General features: G+C 39.3%; 1 protein-coding gene across 6 annotated transcripts in view; it reads left to right on the top strand.

Moving 5' to 3' along the window:
• The window catches only part of LOC135489190 (pro-neuregulin-1, membrane-bound isoform-like), a 101,531-nt gene that overhangs the window by 75,684 nt on the left and 7,254 nt on the right, over positions 1–18,593 (top strand). For 5 of the 6 annotated variants that reach the window (XM_064774454.1, XM_064774437.1, XM_064774463.1 and 2 more), the window contains 4 exons: positions 1,656–1,770; positions 7,046–7,143; positions 16,858–16,960; positions 18,031–18,178. In XM_064774454.1, the coding sequence (XP_064630524.1) occupies positions 1,656–1,770; positions 7,046–7,143; positions 16,858–16,960; positions 18,031–18,178 (464 nt within the window). Of the gene's footprint in view, positions 1–1,655; positions 1,771–7,045; positions 7,144–9,246; positions 9,318–16,857; positions 16,961–18,030; positions 18,179–18,593 lie in introns of all 6 variants that reach the window. The other variant, XM_064774428.1, reaches the window with a different exon arrangement.

Here is an 18,593-nt window from a genome sequence, read left to right as displayed (position 1 = left end):
GTCATGCTTATACTCAACACCCAGTATTAGGGACAATCATCGACTGAGAGAACAGCTGATCCCATCATTTAGCTGGCGATTGCAGCAAAGACACTCGCCACTCTGACCTTTGCGGCATATAATCGCTAATAAGTCCTTATATTGATTTACTAATTAATCTGATGTATTGATGCCATTTGTTCTGCAAACAGGATTACCACCAGACCTTGACTAATTGTTCTGGTGTCATTGGTGTAACATGCGGTGCGACCATCTGTAAAATATCACCCTCTACCATGTTATGCGAATTATAACTTTTGAAATTGAAGTTTGTTTTATCAAACCAATATGTGTGAGAAAGAAATCTCCAAATGATGGCGGTGTGTATAGATTTGAGTTGTCACCAAGAAACACTGGCGATCAGATAGCACCAGTCTGTTCCATTCCTCTTCCAGGGTGTGCACAAATAGTTTGAAACTTCTCATAAAAAGGACACATCAGTTCTATCATTTTATTGAAATCGTTTTCTGACTATGGTTGGTCTTAGTAGTAACCGAGCTCCATTGAATGCGGCTACAATTGCATATAGTTGAAGTAGGAGGAGTGGGATGAGCGTAGGTGTTCCTCGCCTTTTTCTTGCGGAAGCAATCGGTACAGGAAGATCAGTCCTTTGTAACGGTGATCGGAATACCGATATTAAGTTCCCTCAGGGAAACTTAACGCTTCTGAGGACTTGATCCTCCCTGTCACCAATAAATGCCTACGGGTGTATTCTACTTAAGACGAGAGTTTCTTTGGCTGAAAAATTCTTTTCCAACTTTCTGGCCTTGATTATCCTAGAACTTTAATTGATTATAAAACTTGGTTGGAGCTTCCTAAATATCTGTAGATCAGGCCCTTCCTCCAAATGTTTCAACTTAGACAAGAGTTTTCTGTTCTGAAAATGTTTGTGACAGTCACATCGAATAGGCTAGATCCTCTCCTAGATAATTGACAAGTTCCATGAATATAAGCAGAACAGGGCCTACCTCAAAATGATTCACCCAATTCAAAGCGAGATTCTATCTCTGCATGATATTCTTTATTGTTATACCGGAAAAAGTTTCCTTCTCAAGTAGCCAAGGATTATGAGTCTGCAGGATCCAATATGGCCACCATATCTCGGGTGTCAGCTTTGTTCTTTGTACATCAGAGTGTTGTGAGCTGAATGAAACTGAGTTTGTAACCTTGGAGGGTCTAATCTTTCTCTGTTGTTAGTATCTATAGGAACATTTTCCAGCGTATAGGCAAAATAGGCATCTTGTATGTTGTCAATATTGTACATTTCGCTTCTATTTTGAGCCAATGGGAAGGTTAAGGTTGGCTAATGCTTTTACAACTAGAAGAGGGAATAAACATCTGCTTGCAACTGATCACATAACACTTGGTTGTGTGTTGCCCAAGTTGAAATGTTGGTTTAGTTCTTGATCTGGGGTTAAATTGTGAAAATAAATCAGAAAAATAGGTGGCAAAATATTCAAGGTCAACCAATTTGAATAGACAATGGGTTGTGACACCAAGAGTGTGTGGTCATGACGTCATGTTGTACCTTGGCCGGTGTTGATTTCATAGAAATTATCATAGTGGTCTTAGATTGGTGAAACTAGAGTATTAACATTTCTTTCTTCTCTTTGCAGTGGAAGCATCGCAAATAGCACCAACTGGGCATTATTATCCGTGCGAAAAACAAACTTACTGCTTGAATGGTGGGACCTGTGTATATTTACCAGCATTCAAAGCTCAATTCTGCAGGTAAGACCCCTTTTCCTTCTGAATCCTTGAAGTCTGGGTACTAAGATTCCATCTAATTAATACCTACCATATACCATCGAAATCAGATGGGAAAATTGTTTCAATTGTAAAAATGTGCCTAATGACTGTCTGAGCATATGGGCGTCTGACGTCACATAGTAGACACATTCTGCTAAGACCTGTTCAGCTGCATATTTTGATGTTTGCTAATGTTCGATTTACCTGCTTGAGGCTGTCCAAATGTGGTATGGAAAGAACGGGATTAAGGCCTGAATCCCTGGTAGAGCCGGCAAACTGCTTCCACAGACTGTTATGGTCAGTAACAATGCCAACCAATAACTTACATCAAAATTTATCTTACGCCTGTGAAACACCAGTACCATGCCTGTGAAAGCTATATGGTTTCCCCCATTCACTCCTGCTGTAGTGGAATGACGCCTTTACTGTTTGCATATCATTCTATTGGGTTCTTGCCCCAGATGTTAAATTGAATTATAAAAACTATAGGAATGAAGAATACTAGAGCTGTCAAAAGATTTGAGTGATGACATCAAAAAAGCAGTGTAACGTCATCCCGTTGGCTGATTCTGCGTGTGGATTGAATTGGAGAATGGGCATCTTGGGGGGAGGTAAGAAAGCTCCTTGATGAACAGACACCATTGGTTGTGGCAAGATAAAAACTACGTTATCATATGATCTTCTTGTACTTTTAGTCTGATTAGCTGTGTGGCTTAGACGTTCCATTGATACTGTTCATATGAGTATCCACCCCCAATCTGCGTAAACCTCTCCGATATTGGATTTCTTGTAGGCCTAGCAATGAACCTACATAATACTTTGGCAAGTTTGTGAGAAAGAAGGCAAGTCTTCTGTTGCAAAGGCACATTTGTGGCTATTACGTAGGAAACGGCATTCAGTAGTCAGGCTAGATTCTTTAGAACTTATCAGATTCTTTGTATCCAGACAGAAATGAAAGACCAACTTCATCTTATCCCTTCTTGATCTAGACTAAGACGGGTATAGCTGTCCTATTGAAACATATATTTTTGAAGTGGGCAGTAGGAAGGATGACATCATTGCCATTCCTTTTTTTGCTCGGGAAAAGTCAAAGTTTCTGCTATTCTGGCGTTGACCTATCGATCAGAGCTTTATTTCATAACTTTGCTGCACCACAGCATCAATGAGCTCTGCAGAAGACAATGGAAATGATTGTAAGTTGTCACTTCCGATAGTAATACGTTTTAAAATGGCGCATGAGATGGATAGTTGATGAGAGAAAAGGAAACATCTTGCAACTAAATAGTGTTTATTTGTGTCGCAATTTGTCTCGTAAACTTGTGGCTGACCCGGTCGAACTAAAAAACTGTTTTGCAGGTCAACTGAGAAAGTTCCTGCTTGTGGCGCATGAGACGGATAATTGATGAGAGAAAAGGAACATCATGCCATTGAATAGTATATATTTACGTGGCAATTTGTCTGTAAACTGTGGCTGACCTGGTCGAAATAAAAAGCTGTTTTGCAGTTCAACTGAGAAAGTTTCTGCATATGATGAAAAGACAATTGCCGTAAACATCTGATAACTTGAAAAGAACGATTTAGTTTTTCAGTTTCCAGCAATGTATAAAGAGCAACGATACTAATGGTTCACCGAATATTCATTAAAATTCATCAAATTGTAATTCAAGGAAATATTCCTTTAAACTGAAATAGCACACCACTCCAAATTGAAAGTATGAATCCTGCAAGATTATCCCATCGTATCAGTTGACTTTACCAGGGACGTCTAGGATTTAATTGAGCTGTCTGCTGTGCTGGCGGGATTCATTTATCGCGGGCGACAGTAATCACTCCAGTGCCGAAGAACACATTATCAGCCATTGTTCCATTACAATAGAGAGTATCCTGTATCCCCTCTTGCCTGAACTGAGGTCCCATTTCATGAGGAGCATGGATGAGTGTAATTAGCTGGTAAGGGTCTCCACCCTTGGAGGAACATTTCCCTTGACCTGCCAATTTCTTAGTGTTAAAGTGATTGGCAAAATTTGTCAACTTTTTCACCAAATTTGATCCCATAAAGTTTTTGATAATTTCTTGTGACTTTAATGCTTCATGCAAATAGTGAGAAAAGATTAATAATTCGTGCTTAAAATTTATCATAACCTGTATGAAAGAATTTGATGAAGTGATAGTCAACTTGTTCATGCAGAGGGGTCTGGCCATGACTGAGCAAGCTGTGATTTTTATTGCAGACCTTACACAGCCATAAAATGACCCCAGTGTGCTGCGATGGTGATAAAAATCACTCATCTGCAGTGTGGGCTCTAAAGCCAGAAATCAATCTCGGAGAGATGATATTAGATTAGATGAGAAAAATTGCACCTAATTATGTGATGGTCTGTCTTGACGAACAAAACATCTATAAGGGGAAGAAAGGGGATCTCTGGCAAGCTCTGCGTCATCACAATCAGATGTTGTTGCAATAAATAGATTTATTTGAAATCCCCAGAGAACAACTATACCGTTACTGTTCATTAGACTGAATGCATCAACCCTTGGGGAGTTAGTGACCTGTCCTTCATATCTTGTTTATGAATATTTCTGTTGATATGCATAAGGCCATTGTCCACAATAGGATCGAAATAGGGAAACCACAGGCGTTGGATTAATTTCGATGTAAGTTGGTTTGGCAATTTCAACTGACCACAGAAGCACGACGGTCAATACAGGAATCAGACATTTTGAACTGTGATGCAAATTGAATTATTCATCATGAAAACCACCCATCATAATTTGTATGTACATGTATACAATTCCTATTTCCCTGTGCCACAAGAGGTTAAATGAATGCGAACAGCATAGGTCTTGTCAAGTGTAAAAAATGTTTTTGACCGTAAATAACCTTGTGCTTTACGTGAATTCCTTTTACATCATGCTTATAGCAATTGAAACTTGCACTATTGAAATGTGAAACCTTTTATCTTATGAAAAAGTTGCCTTATCTGAAATTCCATTACCTTTCACGGAGCTAGTCTCAGTCCCGGGAACAGTATAGTGAGGATTTGCCTTTAGTATTGAAACATTAGAAACCCTCTTTAGAAAAATGGTGGGTTCATCCAGTTCATGATCTTGTTTCTTTGTTGTCTGTCTCCCAGCCTGATATATTTGTCTCGATGGTAATTAACGGTATTAACTGTGTGATTTATAATGACAAGAACTGGCTGTGAAAAAAAACCCTGGCATAAGAGAAGACAGAGTCACCCGTGTGAGATCAGAAGATGTGCTAATGAGTTACTATTTAACCCTTTCACTGCCGGTCATTTTGGTCACTATACCAGAAGATACCAGAAGGATCACGCAGACTCGAAGATTTCACAATTTATAATATCCTGTTTATGTTGTATGAAATATTATAAATTTTCTGATCCATGGCATTTTTGTCTTTCTTTGCATGTCTGTTTTAACTCAGTGTCTACACATGAACTAACATTTATTTCTTCTTAGCATTTGAAATTTCAGGGTGGCTGGGTATAACTTGGCGGGCGATGGCAGTCTAGATGTTTGCTTCCATGCACTGCAGCTGCTTACAACTACTAACACAATATTGCTGTAGATAGATTTGGGGTCAGTATTCAGAAACATGGTTGCTTTCCCTCTTACGCAATCCTTGATTGGCCAGGTTTTCACGTGCCAAGCTAAAAGTAAACGACAATTTTCATGATTTATTCCCACACGACTCCTGATGTCACTCATGTCACACATCATCATACACTCAGCGCTTGGCCGATTTGAAAATATCACATGGCATGGCGGAGTTGATGTAAATGGCTGTTGCCAATCGTTGAAACCACTCTCCAAACAGCTATCCTAAAATCAGCTCCGTGCATGGGCATTACATAGAAAAATAAAGTGTGACCTTGGTGACAACCTAAGTTTTGGAAGACAGGTGTACATTCTAGTAACCGAGCTTTTCCCCTTGGTCAAAGGAGTTGCTAATGCGCCAGTGTTTCTGAAGGTTGACCCACGGTTTAACAGCTAACCATGTTCACGGCAAGGTAATATGTTCAATCTGCTTTCCATAGCTGCAACCGTGCTCAGTAGGCCTATAACTTAAACCAGGTAGAGCTTCAATGGGAGTGGTGGTAATGGTAATAGGCTTTATTGGGGCCTAATAACATCTGTACCCATTTAGATTAAAATGAATAACCATCTCTGGTCAGTTCTGATCAAATAGGATGACCAATTTCCTTTTTTTTCATCTATTTTTTACCTGGTACCGATTGCGCGGATAGAAACGACCCCTTCTTTGTGAGAAACATACGTAGCACATCCCATGATGGACACCTCTTTTTTGGCAGAAGCCACGAGGCCAATAACTCCAATTAGTGCCCAACTGTAGTGCAGTGCAAAAAACGCTCGAAAAGGTCAGCGCAGAAGAAGAGAAATGAAGTTTAGTTATTGGTATAAAACTCTGCATTGAATTTTTGTTGGGGGAGGATAAATGATATTGGTATCTAAGTAAGCTGAGAAGCCGATATTGCTAAAGCAGGTCGGATACCATGATATTGACATCAGTGTGTGGGAATGTTGGTCCTTTAACATACAAAAGACTCGACAAGAAACTGGGCAAGATGATGCTGATGGAATTGCGAGAGAATACAAAGGCACTATTTCTGGCATAGTTAGTATGAAAGGTCACTCAGCGGTGGCTATTCTATCATTTGTTGGACAGTCATTTTTTTACGTAGGACACACTTTCAAAACTGCCTTGGCTGTAGTGGGTGTTCCGCGTTTTTATTCCCTTTTCTTAGAAGCATTGCAACAAAGTACTGAAAGCATGTTTCAGTTTGAAATAGTCTTGGGGGTTTAGGGATACTTCAAATGTCTCTAGAGATTGCTTTTTTATGTTTAAGGCATGTTGGATTGCGTGTTTGGGTTTATTTTGGTGTAGGCTCTTTCAGCGATATAAGGCATAGAAGTAGCACTTGCTTGTCAAGTAAAGGCATTTACTAACAAAGAATGCTAAGGTTTAGTGGAGTCGACCCAGAAGAGTGCCATCTCCATTCAACCACAGGACATCTCTCCGTCAAAAAGCCTAGTTTTACAGCGCCATATTACCATTTCCTGGAGAAATGGTCCTATGATGACGTTCTCTTCCTTGGCTTGGTGGGCACTCTTCTGGGTTGCATGCAGGGGCAGTTGCCGAACATACTACGTGAACTTGTCTAGTTGTTTAACCAAGCTAATGTACTAAACGGACAAGATGTTTGTATTACAGGTGCCCATTGCAGTTTTCTGGCGATCGATGTCAGGACTTCGACTTGCGATTTATCACCCCTAAGCAGCAACCTACCCCTAAGACTAAGCCAGTTCTTCGTATGTATAAATTTTCATGCCAACTGCTACCATACTAAAAACCCAAAAACCATGTGGTTATAGGAGATGTCACTGACTTAGGGTGTCAAAAACAAATCTCATTTCTTTCGTTATCGTACAAAACCTCCAGGTTACACAGATGTCCCCTTATTAATTGACTGCTTGATATCTAGATCCGCACTGTCCCCGGCTGTACACAACTTTGCACTTTGGTTGATATCAGAACTCCTTCTTTAGGTTCAGGTGAGACAGAGGCAGATGGGACATTACAACATCTCACAATTTGCATTGGAGCATTGGTGCATCAGTTTCAGCATTCATTTCTTCATTCTTTTTCGAGTTCGAACTGAGATGCAAATTTGTGTTCAGCCATTTTGAAATGTGTAACCTTGAGGTTGACCCCAGTGGCTGGACAGTCACACATCTTGTCAACACAATGCTTTAACGACTCAAATGTAACCAAACAGCTTTGTTAATAGCAGCGCCAAGTTGCTGTATTTCTTAATAACAGTCAGTGCTTTCACATACACATGGTTTTTGTACAGCTCTAACCATGTTTACCATCAGATAACCTTTTATTCATCTTGGAAATGCCGGAGAATGCCTGTGCTGTCTTAGAGAACTGTCCTCCTCTTCAGGTGATCCTGTTAGGAATTAGAAGGATCCTTCCTCTTTCTCCTTCACATTCTTTGGAACCCATATCTCATTTTGAATTAACTCGATTCTTGGTGGGAGAGAACTTTGATGGTCTTGTGCACAAAGTAGCCTCTTTGGTTTCTAACCATTACCCAATGCATGTACTAAGCCCCGGCCATGCATGCGACCATGGTTTGACAATGACTAATGCCCAGTTTGAAGTGATTCTTCAGATGTTTGACTCAAATCCATCATCCCATTCCATTATCAAAAACCATCTTTGAAATCTTAGTTTGTCAATGCTCTCCCTTACCTTGACTCCAAGGAAAGGAGAACCTTCCATAGCCATGCGTGAAATGGAATGCTATTCAAACCTGACTTAAATATTCTGTTCTTGAAAGTTTCCTTTTTTCAAAGCTTGGTTTGATCATCTTTAGATTTACCACTGTTTTGAAGAAAAAGATTCTTTATTCGTATGAAACAGGATGCAAAATTGTCTTTAGTTTTTGATATGTTCAATTGTTTGTTTTATTTTCTATTACTTATACTGCATTTCAGTATTGTTGAGAGTAACAATTCTCAAGGCTATTAACAGAAAATGTCTCATTGATAAAGAAATTAATCATGATATCATTCTCATTACTCATGGGTTAATACTGATTGCATGCAAGTCATAAAAGTCACCAATATCATTCCCGAAATTATGTATCAATAAATGCTCATTGAATGTTCTAAGACTAAATGACATCGTGCATTGGTTTTGCGTAAGATCTAAAGAGGAAGCTTGTTGTGTCATGGGCAAATCAGCCATCTCTGCTCAAGTAATGTAAAACCATCAAAACTGGACCACCATGCAACTTTCCTCTTGACCCAAAGAGATTGAAGTGACCTTCTCAAGATTAGAAAATACATGTCAAAGACTATCTTTAATATGAAACCTCAAGGCAATGTGAACTACTGTGTATTGGAGTAGTGCCATGAAGGATTCAAGTTGAAGATTGTTTTTTAAAATTGACTGTTATTTTCTATTTGACTGATGGTTGGGTTGACAATCTCAGCGGGGTTGGCCTTTCTTGCACAGTGGAGTTGTCATGTTCAAAAGTGCAAAATAAGGTAAGGTTTCGCACGAATACAGCAACACGGCACTATATCTCTGCTTTCATCAAGAGAACTGGCAACTCCACCACTTAAATCTAGCAACTCTACATCTGTTAACAAATAGCGAGTCTCGTCTTCTTGGAGATACAAGCATACACCAGGCTGATGACAGCGTCTCTCTGATGGTAGACATGGTGTATATATACATACACGCATTAAATGTTAATATGTCGAATAATGATATAACTTAAGCTTTTTCTGCGTCAGCTTCCAAAGCATAACCCCCAATAACCCAGGAAGTGTCGTTATGAGGACAGGTATCATATTGTCATTAGATGATCACCATTTTGTTGTGTCGTTGTTGATCAGGTGCCCACCAGACTTCACAGGAGAGCGATGCGAGACCAAAGACCTATTTATCCTTTTACGAGAGATCAAGAGTATGTAACTATATCGCTTCTATGCATGTCATGCAACATGGTTGGATTTGGTTTATTTGGCTGGTGTGAAGCTTACTAGCACTGCATATACACCCTTGCACTTTTGTTTCACCAAATCCTCAAGGACTGAAAATATTAATGGATCTACAATACTGAAAATCTGTCACAAATGTTTGGTGTAGTCTCCTATCAAACTATATATCATTGAATAAGGATTTGATCACCTAAAATGTGCTTTGCACTATTCTTTCCGTCGGCACATTTGAAGCACGAATCTGATTTTTGCCCCTTTTTGGAGCCACCATTAATATTCAGTCCTTGAAGAATTACACCAGAAAACATCATCAAAGATACATCTCTTGTTTTGAAGACCCTGGATTCCTGAAATTAATGAGGGGATAATTGGGTGCTTAGTACAATCTGAATATGAGACAATTATGATACTGATATTGAAATTAATGATATTGAAAAGAATACCCCGTTGGAATAATTGGGGCAATGACATCATGAACACGACAACTGTTCTGTTTTGCTTGTTGGTGACGAAGATAACTATTAACTTGTTATCTTTATTCTTGTTATTTCTCAATTTGGTTTTACATAAAAATCAAGTGTTATAACAAACTTTCTCATCCTCATTGGCATAACAAGTCCGCAAGAAATATCATTTTAAGAGCATTATAAATGCACTTTTGTATAGTCACAAGAATGCATGGCTGTAGAGTCCAAGGTGTCACCAAGAAAAACAATACATGTATGTGTTGATGACATGATTAAATGTTTATTTCACTGCCTCAGTGTGTTTTATCCTGTTTTATGGTTATTATGCTTTATACCGTCTCATTTCCCGCTTGTAGCATGTCAGGCAATGATTCCTTAACATTTTGCATGGGGTGGTTTTAAGTTCTCACTTTGCATGTGTCCAAACAAGAATGTAGGTATCTATTTTGGTTTTTAACTATTTCGTCACCTATGGATAGAATTGAGTGATCTAAGTTTCAATATGTGATGTCATGAACATGAGACCTTTTCCCGCCCTCAATATTGACCATCAATATGAACCCTTTAGATTATGATAAACTATCGATGAGTTCCGGAAATCCAGTCTAATTTTTGGCCTATCCAAGTATCGCAACCATTTCCATTCTATACTTCATCAAATATTGTGATCGGATGTAGCCAGTCCATCATCTGTTTCAGTAGGATCCTAAGATCATTGGATTATGTCTTTAATCCTGACTAAGCTTGTCCCAAATAAATGACAAAATGGCGATCAATTCTTAACCAGCTCAAACCGCAAGTGCTCATTCCCCTGTCTACCCTTGCCAATGGCAGCGACTTGCTTCATCTCTTACACCAAGCAACTTCTAGACCTGGAGTTCACGACTAGACACGCCGACATTCTCAACAATGCTTCCATGGTTCCTCGACTCGCTATTAGATCGATGAACTCATCACCGGACTCTATAGACTGTGGTAATGACAAATCCCCCCACCTCATCCACATCTTTGATCATTTGCGTCGACGATGAACCCTCGAGGTCCGCTGGGCCAGCGACGTGGCAGCCTGTAATTATAAAGGGTGGACACCGGTAGGGTGGACGCTCTTTTTTATTGACACTAGACACGTTCAATGTTATCTGTACTATTGACACATTTTCTAGAACTACTGTGTCCAGACAGACTACCCCACATGGGGATGTCTTTCAGACTGTTGATAATATCATAACTGATAAGTTGGAAATGTTTCATAAGTTTGTTGTGGCTTATTAAAGCCCGTCAGGCTCAATATGCAAGCATAGCCTGCAGATGAGGTTGGTAGGTCGACTATGTTTGAATATATCAACAAGAAATCAAATGGCTAAGTAGGGCTACTCATCGGCTGTCATTAAAGTTGAGCTAAAAAGTTAGTGCTTTTCCAAACCTTCTGAAGGCAGAAATCTTCCTTCAGTGATTTATATGCATGAGAGCTATTTATATCAGTTTGTATCTTAGGCAATTATTTTCTCAACAACTTTCACCTTTCCATGCAAATGTTATTATTTTCATGTCCTTTTGTTCTTGTGTCATTTGTGATCAGAATTAGTTAAAAATCCACCACTATGTCAGTTAATACAGAAACACCCAATTTATGTATTTCTTCCTATTTTCTTGATTCTTTCTTACCTTCACACATTGTGTATATTTCAACACAAATGTTTCTCAATAATGTTTAAGTTAACATTTCATTGTGTTTCAATCATATCATTAAGTCAATAATATTATTATTATGGTAATTCTTGATGACAAATGCTTGTATATTTTATGCCCAAATGTTCCACTGAACAATATTGTGCAATCTGGATTTCATGTCTCGAAAAAAAATGTATGGAAAGAAATAGTGGATTTCACTTGGATCTTGTCTTCCTTAGAAATTCAAGGCATAAGTGAAGTAACATTTAGCTGTTGCAGGCAGTCTAAGCCTTAATCCTCCCTGATTGTAGCTCCAGATCAGACTATCAATCAAGGCGTCGGAACATCATTAGTCCTACGGTTATCTCTGAGGCTAACTACATCATTACCAAGACATATAAGACTGACAACGTTATCATTGGCAACTGGATTTAAAAGGTTTCCTGTCTTGTGATGGAGTCTGGCCAACTTATTCTAGAGGAATAAACAGATTTCTCAGGTTTTGTAATCAGTCCCATGTACTGTGATTTGTGATTAAATAAATGATTTGGCTCTTCATTTACTCATTTGATAAACAAATACCAAGAAAACGACAAAGATGAAAAATAGGGTCGGTACTCAGAGGGTAAGGGGAACCATAGGTGATATAATATCACTATAGTGTCAGTCACAGAGAATGGGACTGGTTGTCAAAAGTTACAATGTGTAAAAATGCATGGGAAGACTTTATATATATGACTTTAACTGTCAAGTGGTAACTAATATCTATATTCGTAGTGGTTAAACATCAACAACAGAAGATTCTTGTATGAACGAAAACTAAACTCGCATGATACTAGTGCACACAGGGGAGTATCAACCCTTGCGATCAAAGACCATTGACCATAGTCGAGCATTTGTCAGATGTGATGATAAATAACCTGAGAGCCCTTCTCTAAAGCCCATCGCAGACCAAATATTTCTCTTACAGTGACCAGCGATTTTTGTTACATAATGCATATCACTGCTGATTTTTGTTTGCATGCAGCAATGTGACATGTGATTGCAACAAAAATCCCTGGCGTATGACAGTCTTAAGTTTCCTGGTTTACATCTCATGCTTGATTATGGCTTCTGAGTTTCTCATGGTATCCTCCTGAGTAAGGGTTACAATAGTTTTATCATCATCACTGTTGGTAAGAATGGGGTGAAATTCTATTGGGCGAACTCGATTTACAAAATCATCTTCTGTTGTGATGTGTTTGTGAAGATATACTGATGCGTTGTGTTTGTCTGATCTTTGCTTGACCTTGACCTTTGATCTTTACTGTTTTGACTCATGGTAGATCTGTCCTGTTTTGTCAAACCTTTCACACCATCGGCACATTCTTGCAAGGAAACAACGAAGCTGTTTCCGGCAAACTGATCAAAGCACCAACAAACAAAGGAAATGAAAGTAAAGCCTACTACAAAGGCTTTGAAACCGGTGAAGAAATCATCGCAGGGAAATCCCACTTCATTTCCAACAAAAAGGGCAGAAAAGTGAATTTGAATGAGGAGTGGGCTTGTCCCTGAATACGTGTGGTTCATTACAATGATTCCAGCCACTAGCCACATGTTGGCGATTCCCTTGAAAGGGAGATCTGTAAATGTCAAGGTCATGATATCATCACCCTTCGAAATGAAAACGTCTGCACAACACCGTGAATCTTCACATATTATATGATGTGCTCATCTTTTCGCCCAGAATTAGACGAACAACAATCCCGCTAAAAAGATGGTGCCCCTTTTTCAGGTTAGAAGCAGTGAAGCAGGGCGGGTTTTGTCAGGGAGGCAGGTCGCCCTGCTTTTTCCATGTTTGGGCAGAAACCTGAGGCCTAGGTGTGGTTGGACACTCAAGGTACATGGTTGTCATTTTACATCCATGTTGTGATTTTATTCTCAACTTTGTCATCCCGAGTAATGAGTAGCTGCTTCATTGTCTTACACCACATCTAAGTGTTCTCCCAGGTGCTGCCTCTAGTTGTTGTCATCCATGTGCTTTCTGGATAATTGTTGTCCTTTCCCTTCATGTTTCTTGGCAGTCCTCACTGCTGACACCTTTTCCAAAAGGTGTTCGTGTTACCTTTTCCTAAAGGTGTTTATGTTACAGATACTTTACTCTCGAGGTTTTCATGTCACCTTTTTCTAAAGGTTTTCATGTCACCTTTTTCTCAAGGTTTTCATGTCACCTTTTTTTCAAGGTTTTCATATCACCTTTTTTTCAAGGTTTTCATGTTACCTTTTTCTAAAGGTTTTCATGTCACCTTCTTCTCAAGGTTTTCATGTCACCTTTTTCCCAAAGGTTTTCATGTCACCTTTTTCTCAAGGTTTTCATGTCACCTTTTTCTCAAGGTTTTCATGTCACCTTTTTCTAAAGGTTTTCATGTTACCTTTTTCTAAAGGTTTTCATGTCACCTTTTTCTCAAGGTTTTCATGTTACCTTTTTCTAAAGGTTTTCATGTGTTTTCATGTGTTTATATAACTTTTCTGAGCAGGTTGATGAATGTGTCAACAAGTAAAGAAAAGTGGAAGGCCTCAAATATTTCACCCCTTTCAAGGGGTGCCTTTTCTATTTCAATGTTGTCCTTGATTTTCATGCATTTGTGTGACACTACACTCTCTTTTCTTTGAGGCCAGACTGAGGATTTTTTATTCATGTCACATACCATTCTTTTCTAGGGTCCTTTTTTCCTTCAGAGAAAAATTGGTGCTTTTGCTGTGGAACTTCAGTACCATACACCAATAAATTGTGTGTTTTCTTGGTTGAATAAAATAGACCTTATCTACTTAGAGAACATGACGAATTCAACCAAGTTCAAAATGAATACAAAACATGAGTGTCTGTGAAGAACTGCATGATCTGTTGTAACACTAATTGTTGTCCACATTGGTTGTTGTTTCGATATTTTTTCTTCATTGTTTACTTGTAAATTCTCTTGACTTCTTGTTGGATCCAGTATGGGTAACTCTTGGATTCTGTCTGTGGTTGCTTGTATATGTATCTCAGTTGTAAAGTCAATGGGAAATATTTGTGGAGTATATGTTTTGGTATGCTGGTGCAAATTAGACAAGTCGTATCATTCCTCCTTTCTTCTTCCCAATCCATTGTCACCTCTGCTGCTTCAGCCCATAGGCCTCATACATGTAGAAGTATTATTCTTTGACGAACTATGAAAGGAATCATGACTATGTATATCCTCCATCTAAAGCATTCCCAAGAACGCAAAAAGACTCTCGATATGTATTCTCTTCTCCCTTCTCTTCAGAAGATCTATCGTTATTATATTCTGCACCAAGGTTCATGCTGTTTATCAAAGAGAAATGTAAGCAGCCGAGTCAGACCTTTAGAAAAACAGACAAGGCTACTTATTCTAACTTAAGTTGCATTAATCCTGTCTCCAAGGGCAAACATCATTGATATACTGCATGTATATATAGCATTGTTTCAAAAATTGTATCAAAACATGTTCTTGATGTCTCGGAATTGTTGACAAAATCAAAGTACTTTGACTACAATCAGGTGGGATCAAAGACTTCATAAAGACCTTGAAGCATATGAACCCAAAAAAACAGCTGATCACTACAGCTAGGTTCTTTGATAATGCAGACCAGGTTCCTGGCTTTATATACTGACCTTGAGCAATGTGAACCTGGAACCGAAGTCGCAAGTGACCGGGAAACAATGAGAGTTAATCCTTGGGAGGATTGCACCCAGCCCCTTACGTTTCCTTGACTGTTTTAGACCAGTTCTTGAAATGGGTTTCAAGAATCACCCAAAAGAAGATATCAAATAGAAAACTCCCAACGTTTCTGCACTGAGAAGGTGTCACAGCAGATTCGTGCTTTAAAAGATGATCTAATGTAGTTTTTTTATGTCAGGAGTTGATCCATGCCTCCATGAGATAAAAGGGAGGCTTGTGTTTCTTACTGTCAACGTCTCATCAGCTGAGCTCCCTGACGATATGCTGTGGATTAGCTGAAAGCCAAACTCTTATTGGTAATTTAATATCAAGGAATAAGAACATAGATGACACCGGCTTGTTGAACTAAAGTACATGTGTGTCACGTGTGTCTCATGTCTTGGGTAAAACGGTTTGTTATTTGGATGATCGACTTCCCTCAAACTCTTGTATGGTTCGATAAGTTAACTCGTGGTATTCATTGCAAAACTTCAGGGCCATTCACAATGTTATGTTCTTCCAGTTGACTAATCTGATACGTTTGATTCAAGCAGGTCTCATGATGTCGTGCTCTCTGGGTGGGCCACCGCCCCCCCCCCTTCCCAAATTTCTGACCAGATCTGTTGCTGATATGACATATGCTTGTTGTTTATGCCAATGACCTCAGATCCTGTCCAATAATCAGTGACGTCTGAAGTTCATATGCTTGAATATTTTTATAGATCATATTATGAAACCCTTTTTCCATGCTTGTTAGTGTTGTACTGTTCTTGTGTCCTGGTGTTTTTATGTGCCTCATCAGCATAATAATTCACCTTATATCATCTGAAGGAATACCTTGAATTGCCAAATAAATCCATGTCACAAAGTGTTTGTCGATTGGACATAAAAGAATGAATCCAGATCTTAAGATGGGATGGTTTAAGTTTGTATCAAATGTTTAAATTCAATATTCCAAGGATTAATATGGTGAATTGTATGACTGTTTATTGCTCTCAATCAAAGGTGATCAATCCCTCCACTCTGAAACATAAAGTGGTAGCCATGTGACAGTCTGGTTAAAGTTAAGACAGGGAATTGCTGACAGGTGGTAACATGTGACTCTGAACCCAGTAGCTTACTATTGCATAATACCATAATGCATAAAGTGATGCACTATTAGAATCTCTACCTGTGGTAGACAAGGAGTGAATGTCAGGCTAACTATACTAAGCATCCTTTTGTAGGCAACTGCATTAAATAATGCAAATGACTCCCCAATTTATGCATCAGAGTGAAGGGACTGTTTGTAATGGCCAGTGTTTGGGAATATTGAAGGAATTGAAAAAGTGTAGCCTATTTTCATTCCATTATATGTCTTTTCCTTCAAGTATTCCCACGTGAATCATATAGTAATCATAACTATTTGCATGCATTAAAGTGGTGACGATAATATCTTATAGTGAATATGGTGGAAACTTTGTGAAAATAGTGACTTTAAATGGCTATGGCTAACCTGTTGTAGTGAACTGTGCCAAATGTGAAACCTGTCAATGGATGTCTGGAAACTCTATTTCTAACATACATGAGCTTACTTCCTGCTTACTGTAACCACGCAATATAAAGACGTTACTCTTTTCATGTCTCTTGCCTCGAATTTGACTGATATTTGCTGTTTGTGATTTCAGTGGCTGAACACCAACACCAGGACCGTGTCATCACCATCCTAGGTATCGTGATTGGCCTGTTGGTGTTGATCGGGATTTTCATTGGGGCCTATTGTAAGGCCAGGTGAGTCATTTACCTGCTCTCATTAACCCCCCCCCCCACCCCCCCCCCCTCTTACCCCCTCTCTTACGAGTCTAAAAATTCAAACTGCCATTCCGGATGGATTGCAGGCCTTCATGGACGTCATCACAGTTATACATGTAGATCTAAAGATGGTGATGAAGAGAAGTTTGTAACAATGCCTCAGGTGATTTGGTACCTATACCTTCGGCCCTTTTTCATTTCCGATGAGAGCTGGCTTAGTTTGATGAAGGTCTCCTGTCTAAAGCTTTGAAAAAGTGCCATTTAGACATTTGGGACATGGACGTCATAATAGTAATGGACTTAAAAATTCTTGCAAAGACTATTGTACCATACATTTGTACCGTTGCCTTGTTGAAGTTAAATGGGGCCCATCCTCATGTTTACTAAAGAAACTTTCTTACATGTAGCTTTAGAAACTGCCATTCAGAATGGACATTTATTAGGCCTGCGCAGACGTCATTCAGTTATAGATTTAAAGACGGTAGCAAAGCCATCGCCGTTCTGTTGCCTATTCACATGGAAGCGCTGACATCAGCATCAGATTACTGAGGGCCTAGTGATGCATTGAAGTGGTGTCCATGGATACCCCTCCCCCAGGCTTGTGACAAAGCTGTTGCTATCTTTAGATGCCATGGAAGTTGTCACACTTCTTGTAAAATGATCTGTGGACGATTAACCCTTTTCGCTGACTCTTTTACCAGATTCATTCTCAGGTGCTTCTGCTGAGAGCATAGCGATTGACAAACAATGGTGTCAGCCGGGGGCGTAGCCTTTGAAAATGCCGGATATGTTTTGCAACAAATTCCTTTAAGATTTCATGTGTAAATTGTCATTTTCGTTGTGATCTTCCTGGATGATGTCACCTGTTCGAATAACACTGTTCACATGTACATGTATTGTTTACACCTGATATAAAAAGGTCATGCTGTGAAATAAACAATGTCCCTCCGTATTGTTGCTGATGCAATGAAAGGATGTTTACTTGGTGCTGAGAATATGATTCCACCATATTGCCATATACTCACTACTCCATCCTTTTCTGATTTCAGGAAGAGGAGGAAGGCACTCCACGAAAGGCAGGAGTTGAAGAGAAGGATTACGGAAAGTTTAGAGTCTGATGGGGCCGGGAACTTTCCAAAACCAAACCATGGAAAAAAATCAGGATCCTCAAAACCGACCATGATGCGGAGTAACAGTGTAAGCTATTAATGTTAAAGGGGGACTATAGGCAGGAGCAGAGAGGCTAATTTGGCCATCTTCAGGTGACTAATATACACAGTAAGGGCCCTGGGTCATGACAGATTCAGCACTAAATGTATTCCTCGTACAAGCATGAATCATTTCGACGTACTGTGAGATGTGAGAGACCCCTATTGGTGACTTTGTGTAACTTTATCTTACCTGCCTAGCTGCTGCCTATATTGTCCCTTTAATGATTGCTGAAGTATTGCAAGCGTAGGTTTTTGGTCTTCCCTTAATTTAGTGTTGTTTATGAGCTGTGATTAACCCTTTCAGCCCGAGCCGATTTTGACATTCAGAGGATAGTTCGATTTCTGGTGCAAAGCCAGAGTGCAAAGAATTACTCGACAGAAAGCGTGCTGATACCCTCCCA

Source organism: Lineus longissimus, chromosome 1, assembly GCF_910592395.1.
Source record: "Lineus longissimus chromosome 1, tnLinLong1.2, whole genome shotgun sequence".
Classification (NCBI taxonomy): Eukaryota; Metazoa; Nemertea; class Pilidiophora; order Heteronemertea; family Lineidae; genus Lineus; species Lineus longissimus.
Note: the sequence above shows the minus strand (reverse complement) of the source record. Positions and strands in the feature narration are given on the sequence as shown.